This window comes from Stegodyphus dumicola, chromosome X1 (genome assembly GCF_044657685.1).
Source record: "Stegodyphus dumicola isolate Sdum_Otavi_A_Nest chromosome X1, ASM4465768v1".
Lineage (NCBI taxonomy): Eukaryota > Metazoa > Arthropoda > Arachnida > Araneae > Eresidae > Stegodyphus > Stegodyphus dumicola.
This window is the reverse complement of record NC_140780.1, coordinates 76467147-76490183: the sequence shown is the minus strand read 5'-3', so window position 1 is coordinate 76490183 and position 23037 is coordinate 76467147. Positions and strand designations below refer to the sequence as shown.

The 23037-nt window shown below is 31.9% G+C and overlaps 1 protein-coding gene across 1 annotated transcript in view; it reads left to right on the top strand.

The window, feature by feature from the left end:
- The window catches only part of Syn (synapsin), a 377780-nt gene that overhangs the window by 51063 nt on the left and 303680 nt on the right, over positions 1-23037 (top strand). Inside the window, exons 4-6 of the mRNA XM_085808167.1 lie at positions 5081-5138; positions 12890-12981; positions 13359-13512. Of these exons, the coding sequence (XP_085664293.1) occupies positions 5081-5138; positions 12890-12981; positions 13359-13512 (304 nt within the window). The remainder of the gene's footprint in view (positions 1-5080; positions 5139-12889; positions 12982-13358; positions 13513-23037) is intronic.

The window sequence follows — 23037 nt, the reverse complement described above, 5'->3', positions numbered from 1 at the left end:
CATCCAACATGGTTCCTGCCCATATCAATACACCGCCACCGCCATAATTGTAGATTTTGCGGACATTGGAGGGTAGGTAGCGGGTCCCTGGCACTCTCCATATAAAAGTACGGCGAGAATATGTGTTTAGACTAAAACGGGATTCGTCGGTGAACAGAAGGTCGCCCATTACTCCCTACTCCAATCACTATGCTGCCTGCACTATGCTAATCGGACTCTCTTGTCCATAGACGTGAGCGGGACGCAAAGAGCCGGTCTTTTGGCAAACAACCCTCTCTCATTCAATCTTTTGGAAACTGTCACCCTTGTTATACGGGTTCCTGTGACTGTATACAGGTCCGAAAAGAGCTGAGAAGCTGTAGCCCCCTCTGTTACGTCTCGCTAAAATGGACAAACAGCAATCTTCTCTGGCCGCCGTGGCTCTTGGACTACCTTGCCCAGGCTTTCTCTCAGTGGATCCAGTATCCTGGAACTATTTCCATAGGTTACACAAGAAATTCGCCGAGGTGTACTAACGAACGCAATTCGTCTTAACCTCCACGCGCTTATAAAGCCTGTTTTCCGCTGGCTCCGCCTACACACACGTGTACACTTACATATTTGCCGTACAAGATTTGCATTTTTATCTAGAATCAGTGGTTTTTCCTTCTGTTCAGTTATTTTCATGGAATTCGATAAAATATGCAAATTCTGTTAATTTATTTCACCAGTGTGCTTAGTAAGCAGGAAGCTTGAGTTTGGATTATTTGGGTTCCGGTAAAGCACACGAGGCTGTCTGCCTAATAGAAGATATGCTCTGGTGGAGAACTTTCCACGGGGAACTAGATCTATTTACGTTGCACATGGGGGAAATTCATGGGAGCTTCTATGTAGACAATCCATTCGCCGGGATTTGAACCCGGTTTGAACTACCACTGTTGATTATTTTACCGCTTGGCCGCTAGTGGGCTCCAGGATGCTAGGGAAGATGGAAATATGAATAAGTCACTATGCTCTTCCTTTTTTAGGTGGTACAAAATAGGTATTTTTCTAAATTTTCACAATATTGCTTTATTTAGACTCGATCATGCTTTACTAAGTCATCAAAAGGGAACTAAACAAGTTTTAAAAAATGCCTTATTTTTTTCATTTTTCTTCCACTTACAAAACCATAGTATTTTCTAATACTTATTAGGTATAGTCAACGAAATAATAGGTCCCCAACAAGTGTCAAAAGTGCAAGCAGCGAGAAAAATTGCCTTTAATGACTATCGATGAGTCGCCAGACAAAAAATTGTTTCTGCGCTAGTTCCTTTCTCCTCTTGTTCGCACCAGTTCTTTTCAAAGTAGAGATAAAAAGTTTGCTTTCCGTCCTCTTTCACCTTTCTCTTGTTAATTTATAGAGCTTTCGGAGACAGCATAAAAGGGTGAACAAAATAAACTGCGTCTGACACTGTCCGCCATTTATTATCCTTAACGATTATAATGTGTAGCGAGGCTATGAGGATTTTAAATATTCTTCTCTCCTTTCAATTAAGTAGATATAAAAATTCATCATTTCAAACTGTTCGCCGCCTGCTTTCAAACTTCAGATAAATGAGTAAACAGCCTAGGAAGGCGGAATTTCCCATTTAATTCATGTTCAGAGTCCTGCTTAACTTTCTCATTAATTTATTTATATTATTAATTTCAGTGCCTTGCGAGGAAATGAAGTTTACTTTTCACCGTAAGGTTCTCCCTCAAAATTGCAAAACAACGCTTTAAAACATAACTAAAAATGGAATTTCAGTCTTTCTGTATTACTATCTGTAAAACAAGATGATTCTGAAAAATAGGCCAGACGCAGAAAATTTTATTTAATAAAAAAATTATCTTAAGGAAAAATATTGTAATTGTTCTGATAATTTTCTCATTTATTTTAGCAACTGTGTTCTGAGCAAGGCATACTTCTTTTAATGAATCGATTATGTGGATCTCTAAGTTTTATGCCTTCATGAAATGTCATTAATTTATTTTGAAATGAGCTCTCTCTACTACGTAATACCCTATATACAACTTTCTAAATTAATATTCAAGAGTACTATACTGCTAACATAATATACAATATTAATTTGCTAGACACTGTCCAATACGGATCACTAAGATTCCAGAGCTTATGAAAATTCTGTTAATTTTGTTTCCAGATAACTGTTTTCTGCCATTTCGCACACACTGTACGGACATTTTGAATAAATACTTCGGGTAAATCTTTCAGAATATTAAATTCTGTGAATCATCTTCCACATTCAAGAGAAATAGTGTAGAATGTTTTGAAACTTCTGTGAGCAAATATTGATACATCTGTTAGCAAAAAAATATCACTATTTCAGAGTTAATGTTAACGTATGTAATTTTATCTTTGAATGTAGACTTAATAATATATTAGTATAAAGGTCTTTAGCTACAAGAAATACTTTAACAGTGCCAAAACAATCTTTATAAATCTTTATTCGCTTTCCAAAATGCAGCTCTAAAAGAAATAATTCACGTCTCGATCCACATATTTCAGAAATCTTCATGCAGGGCTTTATGAGTAAGATATGTCATCCTATGTATACATGTAGCAGATGTGATTTAAATTTTTCACTTTCTTTACTATGTAAGGAAAATATGAATATTAAAACCATTCAAAGAGGCATAAATGATATTCCTGCTTTATTATCTTTTTTCAAAAATTATGTATTTTAAAAGTATTTGACTACTATCAGTATTTGAAACTTTAATGCTCTTATTTCGCTCCGGGTTTTAATTTTGGCTATTCTGATAATATAAATAACTGCCGTGATATAAATAATGGCCTTACAAAATAATTTGTTGAATTTATAGGTACCTGCTCCGCATAATTTGCTGGTGATAAGTTAATAAAATCTGTTGTAGACACCACATAATTTTATTATACGGCCTATTAACTTATACACATTCTTTTGCTGTATTTTATTTAAGCTTATCTCTTCGAATTATTCTGATTCCTTAAGGCAAGTTGAAAACGTCACCAAAAATTGCAAATTTTGAAATTAAATATCCAGGTCAATTTTTGTTGTATGGAAGTCAAACTTCTTTTGATTTTATTTTTTCATAGCGAATGTAAAACTTTCCCAAATATAAGAGCCAGGAGACTGCATTAAAAGTTAGATTCCACTATTATTTTTTTTTAATTCGCCACTGCCAAAACATGAATATTTTCGTTATTTTAAACCACTTGGAAATATATTACTAGGTTACTAGGACAAACGATTACGAAAATAAAGCTGGGATAACGACTTTTAAGCCGAGTAAAGGGGTGAGTTTATATACAGTATATATACCCATCCTTTAACCCGGCTTCAAAGTCTGAGTTATATATATACACAGTATATATATACCCATCTCTTTACCCGGCTTGAAAGTCCTAGTTATTTATATATATATATATATATATATATATATTATGTAATCATTTCAAAATGCGTAGATGAAAACAGTGGAACTTTTAACAGCTTACGGTACTGCGTAGATGACCGAGCAGACCGTAGTGGCAGAGTGTAAAGCATGATGACGCAGTTTAGCACAACGTATCTTAAAAAATCACAATTAGTTTTTTTACGCATATCAAATCATCTTTTTTCAGACAAGATGTTTCCTAATTATATTTGAATACAGTAAGCTGCATTTTGAAGTAGAACGTCATCTTAAGTAAGTAAGCAGCAGCATAGTTTAAAAGCATCTTGCCAGCTGGAGAGCTATGCGGAAAAAGGAAGAGCATCATAGAACTTCAGAGGAAGAAGGGTCGGAGTCGGAAAAGTTTATGTTCAGAGTTTTGGTTTACAATTAATTTAATTGGAGAAGAGGCATCTGCATTAAACGTTACGTAAGATAGAAAAATCTGGAACCTGTGATAAGAGATGAATTTAGGGGCAGATCACCAAATTTAAAATGTTAATTTTGAGGTCGCCAATTAGTTTTTTGAAACAGCTATCATATTTTGTTATATCTTACATATATATGTTTGGTACTGCCGATACCAATAAAAAAGGGAGGTGCACAGCTACATGTTATAACTGTCCCATACACTAAATTTCAAAGTTATATGGCTATTTGTTTTTAATTATATAAAATACATACTTCAAGAGAAAATCCCTTTTGAATGCATTTTAAATCAGTTTTGGAAAAAAGAGTCCTTTATTTTGTGTGTTCCTACAGACGTCACGCAAAAAATTCCCCCAAAATAGATTTGGGAATAGTCAAAATTGATATTTCCGTTCACATATGACACTCGAAATTTTTTCGATTACAATACATCCTTTACTTCGTACAAGGAAGTAAAAATCTGCGGCGATTAATTACTTTTACGTTTTAGAGAACTGCAGCTGTAGCGCTTCGGGAAAAGAGACCCTTGCACTTTTATTTTTAAGGCAGTTTTATATCGATCTGCGGACAACAATTTTATGTTTCATTCTAATGTATCTGAGTGTATCATACATTGCTTGTAATTACTTGTACTTGAGTTTAGATAATAACTCTGCAACATTTATGATTACATTTGTGATTTTTAAGCATTATATTTGTGACCTTGTAATGTCATATTCTCTTTGCTATCATAAAATGTATTCGAAGTTGAAGACTGTTTGGTGAATTATTACCAAGTCCTTTAATGCACTAAAACTCAGGAGAAGGGTGTAAAGAACCTTTTTTTATTAACTCAAATCAAGTTTAACTCACGGCACCAGCTCGTGCTCTCAAAAGCTTAACTTGAAAGGCAATAAATACTTTTAGCTTAACTTGAAAGGTAATAAATAACTTAAAAATTAATGAAATTAAGTATATCCTACCGCTGGAAAGTCGGCGAAAACAAGCTTAATGGCAAGAATAATTCAACGCCACAGATCGTTAGAGAATCAAAGTTAGCAACGTAGGCGTCAAAGGTTTTCAGCTTGTAATCATTTTTTTATGCACTGTTTAAGTAACTTTTACTAAAAATAGTGAAACCTGAATATGAAATAGAATACTTGTAAAATGATGCATTCTCTTCTTTATAAATTTATACCAATTATATTTAATTACTAACAATTTACTTCAATTTCAGGTCAAAATATTTCAGAGGTAAAAGGATACATGGTGACTGGGATATTCGCATGGAACAGGTAATTACATTACTTGCTATTATGTATTTGAGTTCATAGTGTATCAGAACTTGTCTCACAGGATTGAGTTTTCATATCGTCATTTATTCGCTTATTAGTAACATAGTTAACTTCTGCTACGATATCCAGTTTTTAATAAATCAGAATTCATTATAAGGGGCCCACCAGCGGCCGAGCGGTAAAGTCGCTGAACCCTGGTAGTTTGGTCCGAGGTTCGAATCCTGAGAACGGGCTGGCTGCATGGGCGTTTTCGTGGTTTTCCCCATGTGTAACGTGTATATGAGCCAGTTTCCCTTAGAAAGTCCTTCACGAAGGCATCCCTCTCCCTAGGCAGATAGCCCTCGAGGCTTTGCCGTAATCACACACATTATAAGGGTATAATGGATGGAGTTTTACTCATATTTTGTCCTAGAAATAAACCAGTTTGTTTTTTTAATGCTCTTAAATACATAAGATTAAATTAAAGGAGTACAGCAGTACTTCGAAACTCGAAATATCCAGGATTTTTGCTCTTCTTCCTAGGTCAAGTAAAATCATTCATTTTTTTTTTTTTATTTTATTTTAAATTTTAGTAGTATTAAAAGATACTAACCTACAGTGCATATTTTAAGATTGCGTTAAATTAATTTAGATTTATATGCGTGACATGCAAATCAATTTATAATGCTTGGTAAACATAGAGGCTCTAAACATTAATTGAAAGACAATTTACGTGTATATACACCTATTGTTCTTTAGTTTACGTCACTGCATAGTCAAAACAAGTGCTTTTTTTAAAAAAAATAGATTAAACAAACAGGGTAAAATGTGAATTTATGTCAGTTTTTTTCATCACTTTAGGAATTTGAATTTTTTTCTTCCATTTTTTAGTGACCGTAGTCACTGAAGTTCATCTATTAACTCTTTGGTGTACATCGCGAATTTTATATATTTAGAGTTTCTGGTGTATGTGTGAATGATATTTTGTTCTGCTGGTTGGCAAAAATATTTTGATTGCTTTATTTTTGTCGAGAAAAAAGAATATGCTTTATGTTTTTTCTACCAAAACATAACGGTTCTGTTTTCTACATTAAATTATTAAAATTATTGAATATTTCACAATATTATATCATGTAGCATATGAACTTATTAAAAGCCTTTTCTTTTTTTATTGTTTGTTGTTTATTGTGTTTGATATTGTATAGTCTTTATTGCAGTAAAATAAGACGTGAATAGATGTCGAAGTTAAAATAAAATGTTGAATAAAAGGGAATGCTTATGTAAAGAATTAGAAAATTCTTAAAGTAAATAAATAAACTCTCTATTTATTCGGGCGATCTCATTTAGCCTGGATAGTTGGTGTTCTAATGTAATGTTGTATTGGCCTGAATGTATGTCAACCCTGAATGTTTTTAACAGTTTATCTGGCTGGACTCATATAATAACACTGTATAACATGTAAGAGGTTTAATAATTTCAAAATCCATTCCACAAAGTATCCGAATAATTTTTAAGAAATTAAATTATACTTTACACTTACCTAATTTAATCCCCTTTCAAAGTGTGCTCCACCAACATCAATACATTCTCCCCAACGTTTTGACGTCTGCTGGAAATATACAAAAAGTTCTGGAACTATTGACGCGGAATATTATTCAAAGCACGCAATGTGTTTTCTTGCATCTCATCCGCATCATTGAATTACTTTTTGAGAGCTTTCCATATCCGTAGAAACAGAAAAAAAGCCACACTGAGCAAGTAGAAAATTTGGTGAGTAGTATGTGTCGACATGACAACGCCAAGAATTGTTGGAAGGAGAGAGTTTCTTCAGAAATCTGGTGAATAGTCTTTTGACGATCTTCATGAAAAACCTGAAGCATTTCCTCATTTCTGCACATCGGTGAGTTTTCAAGTTATAGGAGTCTTCATCGGATATGTCGCAGTTTTTAATCTTAAAACACTAGTGTACTTTTGATTTACTCAAAACGTCACCTTCAAAGGTTCAGCATCAAAGATTCATCTTCAAAGGTTAAAAAAGTCATCTTCAAAGGTAACAGCAATTTAATGAGAGCGAGTGATGCATTTTCGTTGCATTTGTATTGGTCTCTCGGAGTCTTCTGTTACTTAAAAAAATATCTTGAATAACACTTTGAATTTCAGACTCACTTTCTAATGATTTTAAGAGCTAGAAGTTTAAGGATTTCCCTTATCTCAAAATATATGGGGTACATGACACAACTAAATGCATAATTTACGTTTACAAGTTAAGGTTCAAATAATTTATGTTTTCATAAATATTTGTTGGATAAATCAGTATTAATTGCATCGCTTATTAGAAAGCTTACGAATAATTTATGTTTGCATTCTTTCCTCTTAAATAAGTTTTACAATGCCTATGTTTGTATCTGACAGCAAAGTTTTGATTACATAATCTATTCTTGAAAACTTTAACGAACGATACAGACATGGAAACTAAGCGGATTAAAATTCATTTTTTTCACTTTTCGGAAGGAGAGGGGGAAATTAAGCTTAAAAATATAATAGTAATAAATTTAAATGTGTAATATTTTGACAAACTGGTTAAGTTAAATTCATATTTTGGCAGCATTATATTTTTAGTTCAAATCAGTATGCTCAGAGGAATCTGCTTATAAAGTCTAGATTCTTTTAACAGATTATACCTAGGATAGTTCACGTAATTACAAGGTTATTTAATTTAACCATATGATTCGGAATTTTAGCAGCTATCCAGCCGGTGAGGGGAATGGGGAATTTCCCATAAAACAGATGCTAGAATCATATCGCACTTAAAATACGAATCTTTTAGTAATTTAAATCATCTATGAAAACAAGTCAGAGTGTAATTATCCAGACCAATTTAAAACTACAAGAAAACTTAAAATTACCATTTAAATTAATCCAGTAACAGCTCCGTTTAATACTTCTAGAGGAAAGAGAGACCGCGAAAAATCTTTTATTAAATTCTGATAGGATAAAATAAGCAAGCAAATTTAAAATGCTCTAAGCAACATTTTAAAAGGCTGGACTTCGGAGAGAATTCATGAAGCAGCAAATATGATTGAAGATTGCATTTCTTCCTTCTGCAAATGTAATTGAATGTAATGGACGTGAAGAAAACTCAATCATGCCGTAGTTACCCTGGGAATTGAGTTTCGCCTTCACTAAAAAGCTTCTATGGTGACTGAAACTTGCAGTTCGTTTCAGGTTGTCAGGTTCCTTTCATACTGATACCTATTAACGAGAGGTATCGTTTCCACGCCAATCTATGATCGTTATTCCCTACGGCGGCATCATACATACATTAGGAGAATTCCTCCGGTTTCAATGGCGCCAAGCCTAGGAAATGCACATAAGATAAATTTCAGTCATCCTGGAATTAAATGGCTGCTGATCTAATGCACATTATGCTGAAATTCAGAAGGCTTTGAAATAAAAAATGGTAATTAAACACCAGCTTAATTAAATCTGTCTCGCAAAAAATTTTAAAGTATTCCATATTATAATCTCTGCAGTGATCTCATCATCGGAAAAGTATTCAAGTAATCGATGAAATAAAATAAGAAAATCCTTTTCTCATTATGACGGGATAATTTAATCCTCCATATCACAGTCCTTTAATTAAAATAAGAGAAAAGTTGTCTATATATATTTTATGTGTGTGTGATAATTTCTGTCAATTCCTTAAGATATCAAATTGCATACAGCAAGATGAATAGTTATAAACAAAATTTTAACATTAATTTATACTACAAATTGTTAAATTCGATGTTATAGATTTTTAACTATCAAAATTATGTTCTAAATTCCTAAATAACCTTTCGAGAAAGTTTATAAATTTAGTGTTTGTATATATTAGATGATACAAACATCAGTGCACGCGGCAGAATATCCATTGCTGAGACTCTTTTAAATTACTTGAGATAAATGAATACGGCATGTAAAATAGTTGCAGCTCGTTAAAATCATAAACTAATTACTAATTATTAATGCGAAAATTTAAAGTGAAATATTATGTTGTTATTTTTGTTATTTCACAATTTTAAATCACCATAAAAACATATACTCGTTTAATTTTAGTTGAACAGAAAATAATGCGTTTCGGGCTACGCAGAATAATAATAATAATAACATCTATTTCCTTTTCTTTATCAAAATGAAGAGTAGTTAAGGTTTATTTAGAGACTTCTCTTACGGTAAACAAAATTAATTATAATTAATAATAACAATTTCTTTTTTTATCAAAAAGAAAATTAGTTAGGATTTAGTTAGAGATTTCTCTTACGTAAACAAAATTAATTTTATTTCTGAATTTTATTCATTAAAAAAAACTCTTTTTCCTAATTTTGTTGGAAAATGTGTATTTTGTTTTATCTAATGACATAAAATTATTCTGTTTAATTGAGTATTATTTATTGAAATGAACTTAAATAAAAGAAAAATTACATTAAAGGAAAAAGTAAAATTTCGTCTTTCTTGCAGTTCAACATATAGAATATGAATCATCTAGGAAGCGCACAAATGATTATTTTATATATAGATACGTATTAGTAATACTAAAAAAAAAACTTATTTTATTTGCTATAAAAATGAAAATGTTTAGAATTTTTGTCAATAAGCTATAATACAAATCATATGACTTAGATGTATTATAAATTCCATTATATAGCTGTAGTATTAAAAAAAATCAAATAAATATATAAATTATATTATGCGGTGCGTACATTGCTGTTAAATAACTCAGTTAAGGAATGCGTTCTTAGAATCTGAAAGATAAATGACAGACCCTGTTAAATGTCGAAGAGCAGCAAAGACCGATTTGACAGGCCGTGTGGATAATAATTGAAAGACCTTATGGGTATGTAATGGCAAAACTTGTTAGTCCTCATGTTTTTTTATCATTACGCAAAGTAGTGTAATGATAAAAAAAATAAAAAAAAAAAAAAATAGAAAAGAAAAGAAAAAAAGAAAAAAGTATTAGATGTTTCAAAAATCTAGTTAGTTAAAATGTTTGACTTTCTACTACACGTGCGTTAAAAACAAATTTTAGAAGAAACGTATCTATGAAATCCTCTCGGTAGGGTCCACAGTAGTTGATCAAAACTGGTCTTCGCGGAAGAAATAGGGTGTGTCAGCCTAAAATCGATTGAGCAACAAATAACACCTTGGTTTCGCCTTTGCATTGTGGATTTGAGCAGAGATTATCATTTCCTTTGAAAGAAAAGGCATCTAAAATTTGTACAAAAGGGTAATATTACGGATTTCATGTAGCATATTCCCTCCTCTCCTTTTATTTTCGGAGATAATAAGTTTAATGTTCATGTCTGAAATTTTAATGCTAACGCGTAACTGATTTGAAAGGTTCGCTATAAGGTTAAAAGTGTAAGCGTATTTCGAGTCGATGTTGTACATTCATATAACCGCAAGATATTCAGTTTTCAGATGTTCAGAAGTTTTTAGTTTTGTCTAGCCTATGGGCCCCCAACGAGGTCGATATTAACCTTCTCTAGGCCGATAAAATTTCAAAGCAGTCAGTCTTGGGCAAGGGGGTCGATCGCCAAATATGCACCAGCAATTAGTTAGAATAATTAAGATTTCATTGCTTACAAAAAATTAATAATAAAATTGATAATTAATTGTTTATTGACAAAGCTTTCGTGTGACAAGAAAAAAATTATATTTTATAATTATAAGAGAAAAAGTACCCTAAAATTATTTAATATATTTTCTAAATCAACAACATTTTTTGTATATATTATATATAATTCTCGCGAATAAAAAAAAATTGTTGCGCTGTTAAAACTCAAAAAAACACAACTGAAAAAAAAAAAAAAAAAAATATGGAGAACGCAAAACTAGAATGGAAAAACAGAAACACCGTTGAATATTTTTGAAACTGGTGATTAAAAATTAAATTAAGCAATTTTGTGGCGAATTTTAAAAAAATTGCATCAGTTCATCAAAGGCAAACCTCACATTCATTAAAATCGAATTTCTGTGTATGTAGAATCTGTGATTTTGTTTTAAAAACGTATTTATATTTGTGAGTTAAAAACAATAAAAATAATTTAAAATTAATTTAATAACACGTTTATTCAAAACTATTGTTCATATTCTTAATCTAATTGTTATCTTTAGATTATTTATATGTAATTATTTATCTTCTGATTATGTTGTATACTGTACGCTGTAGAGAAAAACGTAAAGGGGTCTATGAAAAAAGCCAATTTTTTGAAAGGCGTTGACGCAAGAAAATGGTCTCCATGGTCTAGACTTCATTAGGTCTAAGAATCCATGGTCTAGACTAAGTGTCAAAAGAAAGAAAATATGTGTTAAAAGAAATCTTACGTTTTTCCAAAGAATTTCATCTGAGACCATTTCTCAGATATGTCAAGGAAACTTTATTATTCAACACAATCGTTTCATAAATGTTGCAAAAACATTTTAAAATAGAAGTAGGATTGAATTATATGACCATTACTTCAGGATCTCTCATTCTTTTTCTTGAATTAAATTGTAGTTTCAGTCAGACAAAAACAAACCTAGGATTTAATGCGTAGCTCCATTGCCTTCGCCAGCAATGTGCTGAAAATCGTTTTTAAATGAGTTAATCTTTCCTGTGCAGAAAAGCAGGAATTATACCCATTTATTATTAAAGTTTATTGGTGAAAACACAATTCAAAAGTACCTGCACGCAATATACCATTTAATGCTGCAGAAAAGATAAATAGTCGTACTTATTTTGTCATACTTCCATATTTTGTTCCACCTTGAAACCATATTACTTATTTTCGGAACAAAAACATAAACAGAAGTCATACTAAATAAATAATTCAAAATAGTGAAAGAGGGTGAAAGTGAGAGAGAAGGCGTTTCTTAGGTAGCGTTCTTTACACATTCGGTGAAAGGGCTTTTAACACAAGGTAAGCCTTTTTAAAATTTTTATTTCAATACGTGTTCATTTCTTTATAGTGCACTTCTACAATAAATAAGTTATTTGATGCAGTAATATTACAATAATAAAGCTAATAAGTTACACTAGAGGTGGATAATGCGAATTTCATTTGTTTAAAATGTCATTAAAAATAATACACATGTATTCTGGAAAAGATAATGTATCGACATGTGTGCAAATCCCATATAGTGTAACAATTACTTAATTTAAATTAAGAAGAAACCAGTTTTTAAACACCTCGAAAGAAACTCTTAACTTTTTCAGCAGGTGGATCTGGCGTGCTGATAAAATTAAGTGGGAGAAATACCTATTGGAAGCCTCGTGGCCATGTAATCTAATGAAATAAATGTACAACTACGTCTTAAATCATTCTTTTCTTTATTAAATAAGCGGATAAGTCTTCATGAGGTGACGATTATACGGTAAAATCATGCCAAGTTTTTCCCTTGCCACCTGGCATTGTTATTTTTAACAGTTTATCTTAAATATGGTTCTATATCTTGAATACTGGAACTTAAGATTACTTTTTAAATGAATCGTAACCGTTTAGCTTAGAGTTTTTCTAGTAGGTAAACAATAATTATCATACGAAGATTATATTTCAAATTTAATTTTTTTTAATGTTTTTATTTATTTATTTTATTTTTTTCATTATTTTTGAATTCTTAAAGATTAAATATAATTCTTCGAGCTGGAAGAATCGATTCCTTCTAATCTTAACAATTTTAGCTTTCTGTTTAAATGTTATTTCATTCTAAGCTTACTTTTTTATTCCATCAATTACTTTCGTTCCTTTTAGGCTGAATTTAAGGATATCAATTTATCCGTGAACAGTGATACAGGTGCCACTGTGAGTATGGTAGTCAATAGAAATGGAACGAAGGTGGTGAGGTAAGTGGCTAATCTAATCTTGTTAAGAGAAATTTGTCATTTAATGAATGTATGATGAAAGTGACTTAAGATGATTTGTGATTAATTTTTAACTTAAGATCGTTTCATTTGACTTCAGATCATTTTTGAAGTAAATATTAAATTTAGGATGCCGTTTTTATTGCTATCAGTTATTTTCAATTTCTACACTTTTATGTGCTTTTGTTTGTACACAAAAGAATATGTTTTTAATAAATGCTTAGTTATCTAATTAATAATTTAACGAAACTGGTGTAAAATTAACTCACCACTGAATTTCGTATGTACGACGTTTATTTAAACTGCTATCCTTGTTAAAATTTAAGAACCGTGTCTAATGCTTCTACGTTTATTTCCAGATCTTTTCGCCCAGATTTTTTACTGATTCGACAACATGTTCGAGATGCTGGGCAGGAAGATTACCGAAATCTCTTATTAGGATTTAAATATGGCGGAGTGCCTAGTGTCAATTCCCTGCACAGCCTCTATAATTTTCAAGATAAACCGTGGGTGGTGAGTACTCTTATGCTGTCAATATCTCAAATTATAGAACTGCACTTAAATAGCAAAAGACGATAAAAGATTTTTAATTATTACGGCCTGCTGTTAATTCGGAATAAATTAATTAAGAGTAAATTAAAGAAGGTAATATATTTCGAATGAAATTTAAATTAAAGTACAGAGCAGGTCCTGTTGCTGCAGGTCCAGAGCAGTGCGGAGCAGGTCTTATTGCGGGTGGAGCCCTTACGGCGCTCACTACCATCCTCGACCGTCTAAACTCTAAAAATGAGAAGAGAAAGTGAAATGTAACTTAATATGATGCTAACGTTTAAGTATATTGGGGATGGCGATTTTGGGATTTGCCTCGTGTGTTAAAATTTCGTATCTGCTATACATTTATTAGCGTTCATGCAGCAGTATTGTCAACACGAAATTTTGATTTGTTTCAAGTTTCGTCTTCGGAAGATAGATGGCAGCACCTGTCAAGCTGCGTTAAATTTTGATTTTTATGAATCGTGTGCTGGAATTTAAATTTGTTAAATTGCTAGAAAATTATGGGAACTGTTATTTTTCGTTTTTATGATTTAACACTAATAGTAAAATGTTGCTGTCTTATTTTATTGTTTTCAGTAATCTGAATGATTGAACCATCTACCATAAGAGTTAAACATAGCTAGGCGTTCAATTATTTTTTAAACTATGCATTTAATTATTATTTGCAGAATTAAGATGGGAGTTATATAACATTATGCCTAATGTCATATATTTTGTTAGCAGAATTTAATTTTTAGATGCTCTAATATAATTCCCCATGTTACAAAAAATAGCAATTTAAGTAGGCATCCATTCTTATCGATCCTGCATTTTGTTCGATTAAGTCTGCTCTGACGTTTCAATTTTTATACTGAAACAGAGCTGCATGAATTAATTTCTTTACAGATTTTCAAATTGTAATCTTCAGGTATTTTTTGTTAAGGAATGATTTGCGCAAAGATGATTCTTCTCCTCATTTTCTTCTAATCGATCAACTGAGAAGAATGGATTGTCTACTTGAATACTTAAACTGATATTTTTTTATAACATGGGAGTCGAACTACCAGAGTTCAGCGACTATACCGCTCGGTCGCTGGTGGGCGAATTAGATTAAGAACTGTAATAAAGCGTCTAAAAATAGAACTATGTTAGCAAAATAGTATGTGACCTTAGGCCTATTGTTATTTAACTACAATCTGAATTGTATAAAAGTCAAATAATTAAATGTATATCTATGTTTAAATCTTAAGGTAGTTGACTGAATCCTTCAGATTATTGCAAACCATAAAATAAGACGTCAACATTTTAATATTTTGAAATTATTAGTGTAGGATCTGTAACAAGGCATTTTTACGAGCATAAAAACTTTGAGCTTAAAGAGCATACAACAGTTTCAAAATTAAAGGGATTTGCTTACGGACAGAGCTTAAATTTCGCTGAAACCCATTTGAGTCGGGCTCCGGTACTTTTCAGTTTTTGAGGTGAGTCGTAATTCTAGACGAAGCGTACCAGAGCGTTACATAAAAGGGTTTCGCCCTTTTTTTTTTTTTTTTTTTTTTTTTTTTTTTTATTTTTTTATTAAAATGAACCATAATTTCAGCGGAAAAAATTTAATTTAATAATACATTAGCCTTAAATATCTCTTCTAGCCTCTGAATGCATGCCTCTCTTTTCCTGAGAAACAAACCCTTTGACTGAAGTGAAGACTTTTAAAAGAAGAAAAGCCGTCCACCTACATGCCAAAGGCTTTTCTCCAGAAAGTTCAATGAATTTATGAGAATGAGTAGATTTTTACTGAAAATGATTGTCCTGGTTGTGCAGAGGCAACGCTAGTGATTTCCCAATAAAGACAGACTATTTGGAACGATGAAATCAAATACGGGGCACAAAACTTGTGCCTTGTAGCCTTACAGTTTGTTCTTAGGCTGATATCGGGTCGAACTCAAGGGAAGTTTATTTCCCTTTCACATTCTGCTTGACAGCTAGAATTAAATTGGAGGGAATCGTGTTCAGACAGTGTTGAATACTTCTTTCTTTGATTTCGATGGTACACTTCTCCGTTAAAATTTCCTTCTATATTTTCATACTGTTTCTAGCATTCTGTCATTTTCATTAGTGATGCTTCAACTGCTTTACCTTTTTCTCATTGGTGTGTTGGAAAAAGAAGGGTCTTTGTGTTTATCATCCTTTGGTAGTGCAATTATACCGTGTATTAAAGGCTGAAGTACAGCCAGAGACCATCTGAGCTATTTTTTAGTTTGTGAGTGAGATTGTAATTCTTGAAGCTTCAAATAAAACGCTATTATATTTTATTATTTAACTAATTATAATTAATTAAATAATTTATTAAATTTTTAATTACATCTTTACATTTTGTTGAATTTTACTATTTTAATATTTTAATTATTAGCTATTTTACTTCTTTATTTTTTCCCTTTTCCCTCGTGACCTTCCATAGGGTCCCGACACTTCTGATTTTAGAAATTAAGCTCTGCTTATGGATACTAGGAAGAATGGAAATGTCTTGAAAGTGCATATTGAATAAACTGGCAATAAATGTCCTTTCGCAGAAAAACAAAAATCATCAGTTTCCCTGTCCCCGTCACTCACAACTCTCCCGAGCATCGAATCCCAGTCGAGACTGAACTTTCACTCGTTATTGGATTTTCAGCCACAAGAGCATCAGACACTTTTGGCTGGCTAAACTGCTTCTCTCTTTTATCTTTTCGGTGTAAGTACTCTCCTTGAAAAGCAAAGGAGAATATAGGCAACAAGCTTGAAAGATGTTCTTTAAGTATGCCTAGTAGTAGTTTAAAAAATCCAAGTTTTCATTTCTTAGGATATCGGATCTCTTAGGATAGTCGCTGAAAGTATTTTAAGCAACTCCTAAGGATTGAATATTGTCTCAGGAAATGAGGCAAAGTATTAAATTTCAGGGTTTTCGGAATAAAACAGAGAAAGATTTGGATTTATTAGACAATATATAGAAAAGCGCTCTAGGGTTGCGTGCCAAAGGGATTGGATACCTTCGTTGAGGATGTTCTAAGAAAAACTGGCTAGTATTCCCGTTACGCATGAGGAAAAATACGAAAACTCCCATTCCGCCAGTCCGTTTGCGAGGATTTGAACTCCAATCGAACTACCAATAGTCAGTGATCTTATCCGCTCCGCCTCTGGGATGTGACACGGAGAATAAAGAAATATAATGACCTCTTGTAATTATCGCTTGCGCTTGAAAAATCCTGCACGAAAATTCTCTCGATTTAAAAGAAAATTTCTAGCCTTAATTCTTGAAAACTTTTATTCTTAATATATTAGGTTTAGAGTTCTCAAGAAATAGTCTTAAAAAGAAAAGAAATATATATATATATATATATATATAAATAGATGTGTGGGACATATGTCTTCACTTATCTTATTGTCTTCACTTATCTGACAAATTATGTGATTACCTTAAAACCTCTTGATGTGAGAATAATTCGATCATTTAGAATAAAATACCAGAAAAATATTAAATAAATATGAGGTAAAGAAATGTCATGTTGCGTGCCATTCTTGCGCAGGGCTAACATAATCTCTTCTCTGTCTTTCAGTTTTAATGCATGTGCTATCTAAACAAGTACATAATAAAATATGACATCAAAATATGGCAGTAATTAAAAAAAAAGAGAACAAAATAAAAAGATTGAATGAAAAATAAAATCAAATATCTTAGTATCTTCTGTTTATATTTCATCTTATTTAGCTTTATTTTTACATTAAAACAAGTATTTCTTAACTAAATAACTTCCTGAATAATTTCGAGATTTTCAGGAATTTCCGATAAAGAATCTCAAATCTTAAAAACAATAAACTATCTAATGCCACCCAGACGGTCTAGTGGTTAGTGGAGCCTGTCTGCGATGTCATGTCTATCATTGGATGTAAAATTGTATGTCCCTTCATAGGAGGTAACGGTGGCCGCCTATTAGGTGCCTCCATAATAAAATGGCTACCACTTCTGGCCTTAGTAGTAGCCAATGCCGTTAGAGGCAAGTACTTGCCATTTGTAAAATAAATAAATAAATAAAAAATAACCTATCTAATTAATGATTTTTATATCTTAAGACAGCGAAACGTTCGGAAAAATACAATCACTATATAAACTTAGCTCCAGTTGTTGAGTGGAAGCCTAAAATTAGATTCTTTGAGTAAATGATGCCATATAGCAAATAACAAGGGATAGATATACTTGGTGTTTTCTCAAAAATGTCTTCACTATAGCGTATATAAAAGCTTTCCAACTATCCGGGGGGGAGGGAAACATCGCTGAGACTTCACAGGCCTAATAAATGTTAATATCATAATAAACTAGAGGCCTCTTGTTAGGAATTAATCTTAATTTAAATCCGTACAATGCAGTTTTTCAACTGACATCTTTAGTTAGGAATTTTCCCTGCCTCACCCTCAAGAAAGAATTTTAATAAGAAACAAATAAAATATGTAGTTAAAAAATTCTCGGAATGACTACATTGTTAAAACACGAAACTCTGCCATATATTATTGTCATTCAAACAGGAAAATCGCCCAAAGCCGTGTTTGACGATTTCCAGGAAAATCATCTGACAGAGCACTTTTCCACATTTATGATTGGTGTTTTACTCACAGAAAATTGCCATCCCCCCAAGAATATAAATGTTATATAAAAAAATTCAATGTTCTTGTTGATGGAAACAAGCATTTTTATTTATTCTTTATATCACTGATTTTTCTAACTTTTCTTGTTAATTTAATTACTTATTTTCGTAATATATACAGTTCGATGCAAGACTTAATTTTTGCAATCAAGAGTGCAATAGCCCTAATTGAATTCAAATATTTTGACTAAAATCTATAAAACTTAAAACTAATTAGTTTAAAACTCAAAAATTTAAAGTAAAATTTATGAAGAAGGAAAAAGTTTAAATAATAATAAAACATGGTACTGATGATAAGTTAAGTAGGAAAGACATAAAATTATGGAATAAATTTGCCAAGAACTCACTATTACAATGGTTGTGAATGAGAAATTAAGCTTTTTTTAGATGTACAGAGGTGACAGCGAAATTAAACATATAAAACACTTCGCTCTATTTTCATGAAATTTTCTATGAGGAAACTATGTTAGTACGCAGATAATTACATCATTTGCAAATGATTATATAAAATACTCATTAATGGTATTAAAAATGTACACATTTCTGTAACAGCCTAGCACAGTAAGACATTTCCCTCAAAATTTTTACCATTTACGCAGATCGAAAGGTTCAATACATGGGTACTCTTGTCAACTTGGATACATAAATGTATATATAACCAGAATATTTTTTATTCCCTATGTTACTGTCAATGAAATATAGTCAAACTTGCCCTTGATTCTCCAGAAATTGTTGTTTGAGAATTGAATGAATGCTGTTAATTTTTCGACCACCCCACCCCCTCCAAACAGAGATTAAACAGCACCTTTAATATGAAGAGTTATCAAGTTTTTAGCAAGCGTATAATTTTACCCAGTTTTAGAGATAAGATAAATTATTCTGTAGGATGCTTCAACCGCATCTGCATTGTCTATGATTGCTGATGAGAGATAAAATTTTACATTTGGATTTTTGAGAAGTCGCTAAAAAGGGTTTATTCATTTTGCTTGCAAGCAATTGGAATGTTTAGTTTCTAAATGTCGCAAACAGTAACAAAGATTTCATATATCTATTTAATAAAATCTCTCCAAATACTATACAAAAATAATTGAAGCTATCCTCATCTACTGTAAATGAAAATGTATACTTCAAATAGTCATCGAAACACTTTCCTTTCTTCTGGGAAGCATCGCTTTTGCTTTTATTACTCTTGGCCTGTCTGTTACCCAGAATAACAGCTTTAACCTGCCCCTCAGTTTGTAGTCCGCCCCCCCCCGCCCTGATTCCTTGAAAGTGCTTGTCGCAGACGCCAAATCACAGCTATTATCCAAGGTAATTTCAGTTCTGTGCGATTATTTACTTTTTAACCACTTAACCATTTTGAAATAAATAACGCTTTACATTTAACAGCTCTAAAGGGAAAAAAAAAAAAAAAAAAAAAAAATTATTTAAAACAAAACTTCACATTCAGACTGGTTTGAATATCACAGTTGTAAAGAATAATGTAAGTCACTTGATTCACTCAGTACTGAAAGTATGGTTTATTGCCAATTGTTTTATACGATATACAATACCAGAGCGTGGAAACAGGTTATTTGCGATGAGTAAGAAATCGAGCAACATTATTGGCGTGGGCAAGGTATGATTGCTTTTGTACACCTGTCCGTCATTAATAGTCACATCGGAAATTCTTGCAGTTAATTTCAATTTTATTCAGTGAGAAATATAAGCATTCTGAATTTTTTATCAGCATTTATTGCAATATTTTGCTATTTTTCGCGATTGCTGATACTTTTTTCGAGTACCTATGACTAAGTCTTCGCCTATCGCGCAGTGATACTCGTGCCATAGATTGGGCGCCCCTAATCGAAACCGATAATCCAACAGCTCTCAGTGTTTGCCAGTCATTACTGCCCTATGTCTATTTAAAACATTTAAGAGAATCGTGTGAAAGATCAGTGCGACGTTTAGATTTGGGAAGCAGATTATTTTTTTATCCAGTTTCACAATTTATAGTTTTTAATGCAATTTCGTATGCAGCTGGATAAGCAGATTTTTGCAAATCTAATCGTACTGTAAGCTTTTGAAATTATAAGTCTACAATATTATTTCTTCTTGGTACTGGAATTTTTTTCTCTTGGTTACATTTCTTGAAAAATAAATCTGATATGAGAAATTTGCTGCCTGGTTTTCCTTTGTGGAATTTTATTAAATTTTTTCAAATTATTTTGGAAACAAATCTAACTGTTTACAATGGGGTTATTTTTTCTTCCAAAATGAACTTCACTTCTCATTTTTGCACTCAGAACTGCAGCTAGGTTTTCGGCGTCAGTGGACAGTTAAAAATTTCACGCTCCTTCCTGCCTGCGAAGAAGAGAAAACAATTCATTCCAAAATTTCGTAACATCTGTTTGGCACTCTCTGGATGCTGCGCCCGGGAACAGATGCTCCTCTTGTTCCTCTCTAGCTACGCCAATGTTTGTACCTCTTAGAACTCTGTATTACAGTACTTCTTTCTGATATTCAAATATTCAAAGTTAATATAAACCCAGGTGTCGGAGGTCAATATTGAGAGATTGAAGTTCAAAATACGACAATTTAATAGGCAAACTTTTTTTTCTTAAGATTAAAGTTATGATCGTCATTTATAAAGGAAAACATTATTTTCTGTAATTAATTTTGAAGTGCACTTAATAGTTGCTATTGGACTAACAGGATTTAGTGCTAAATTTGTGGCCTAGCACTTTCCTGACGGCATAATGTTAAAATATGAAAAAATAATTAACGCAAAGCCCCCAGACTACAACTACAATTAACCTTGTATATATATATATATATTTGCGATATATAAATCTACATGTGAAGAAATAACAAATCATGTGAAATAACACAAAAATAATGTGAATAACATGTGAACAATCAGAAATACATTTAAATAATAACAAATCTACATTGGATCTACATTTCCTCAGAAATAAAAATATCAGTTACTTTATCCGAAAAATTCATTATTGATTTTTAAGGGGTTTCAAATATTATACGGCTTCTTTGAAAGTGAGATAATTCCATATTTTCAACCCACTGCCTATATAAGTGTTATCGCTGAGTATACTTTAAGTTAAACTGGCTTTATTTAAATTATAATGTAGAATTAGGCGACGTTCCAAATAGTATTTCAAAATAGACCACGGGATGAAATTGCTGGCAATTATTTGATCTATGTAGTAAATGCTAAACATAAAAAGAAAATACTTAACTGTTGTTTAATTATAAAACTTAAGTTATAAAACACTTTGAGCTAGTTTCAAAGAAATTCATTTAACCAAAGGAAATTTTAAATTTGAATATTTGATGATGAATTAAGTCGCATGGGTTTTAAAAGTTTGATGATTAGAAAAATCCTCGGGTACGCGATACACTTTTTGTTATTTCTTGTTTAATTATCCGGTTTCAGTTTCAGCTCACATCTATTATGATACGTATCATATATTTGCTCCAGATAACACATTTTTCAGTTCACTTGCCTTCAAACTCAGGTGTTGTCTCCAAGTCAAGTGTAGTCTAAAATATGTGCTGAGCTATTTAGCCAACCAACCATTTCTTGCAACCACGTTACTGTATCACACCAGAAGAACTAGAATCTTTTTGTAATCCTCGTGTCTCAACAAAAATAATTACAGTCTGCTCGTTTTCAGCTAATTTTCTGTCAGAAAGTCTAAAATATTTCGTCAAGCTCTTCACCTCGCATAATCTTTAACTAGAAATAACACAACTACTTGTACCTTTAAACATTAATAACAGTTCACGCACTGCGAAACATTTGGTTGTTTTTGCATCTTATTATATGATAAAGCTTGAAAGAGATTTTATAAAAAATGAAATTTAGACGACGAGGCTTAAACCATTTATTAAAAATAAAATATATAGAAGAATATGTAATAACAATAATAATTTCATTTATTTCTGATGCAAAATATTGCATTAAGAAGCGAAAAGGAATACGAAATGATTGTATCCTGCTGTAGGTAAATGAAAATATTTGTTTTCTAGGTGGAGACTACACAGATATAAGTATTATGTAAGAAATATATTAACTGGGGAAGATCGTGTTAGAATTTATTATTATTTCCTTCTACTGGCCAGGGTTACAGCTAAACAATCATTAGCTATCCTTTCATGCATTAGACGCCAAGTCTATTATAATACTTGGCCTAAGGTTAGTTCCTAGCGACCGATGCCGAGTTTGACATGTTAAGCTAAGCTAGACTTACAAATAATTATTTTCATAAAGCTTGTAAAGTTAATTTCATAAAGTTCGTTCAACATAACGAAAACATATTAGCTTTAAGTTTTCGATATTACATATAGATGGCGACACTAGAGCACGGAAAGACCACGCAATATGATTAATTACATATTAAGTCTCGCATTTATCGGTTAGCTGTGAGATGATGATCATTTCAGTAACGAACATTGGACTAACATGAATATTATATGCTCAGTGCATACGTGATATATTATTGGATAATTCTTAAGGAAAGTAGAAGAAATTAATGTATGTGTGGCTAATTTCATACCATACTAAATTATAAGGAAAGAGTTTAGAATGTACAAGGATAATCTGGGACTTTAGGTAGGGCATTTGTTAAAACGAAAAAAGTTCATGCCCAGTTAACGCTATGGTTAAAATATCAGAGGGTGTTTTGGAACAGAAATCCGAAAACGACATAACGACATGACTGAAATTTGTACTTGTTATTACAAAATGTAAAATATTACAATAAATTCTAGTAATATCTTTCGATTGCAGGTTTATGCATTTTCTTGGGGAAAAAATCAAGGATATTGT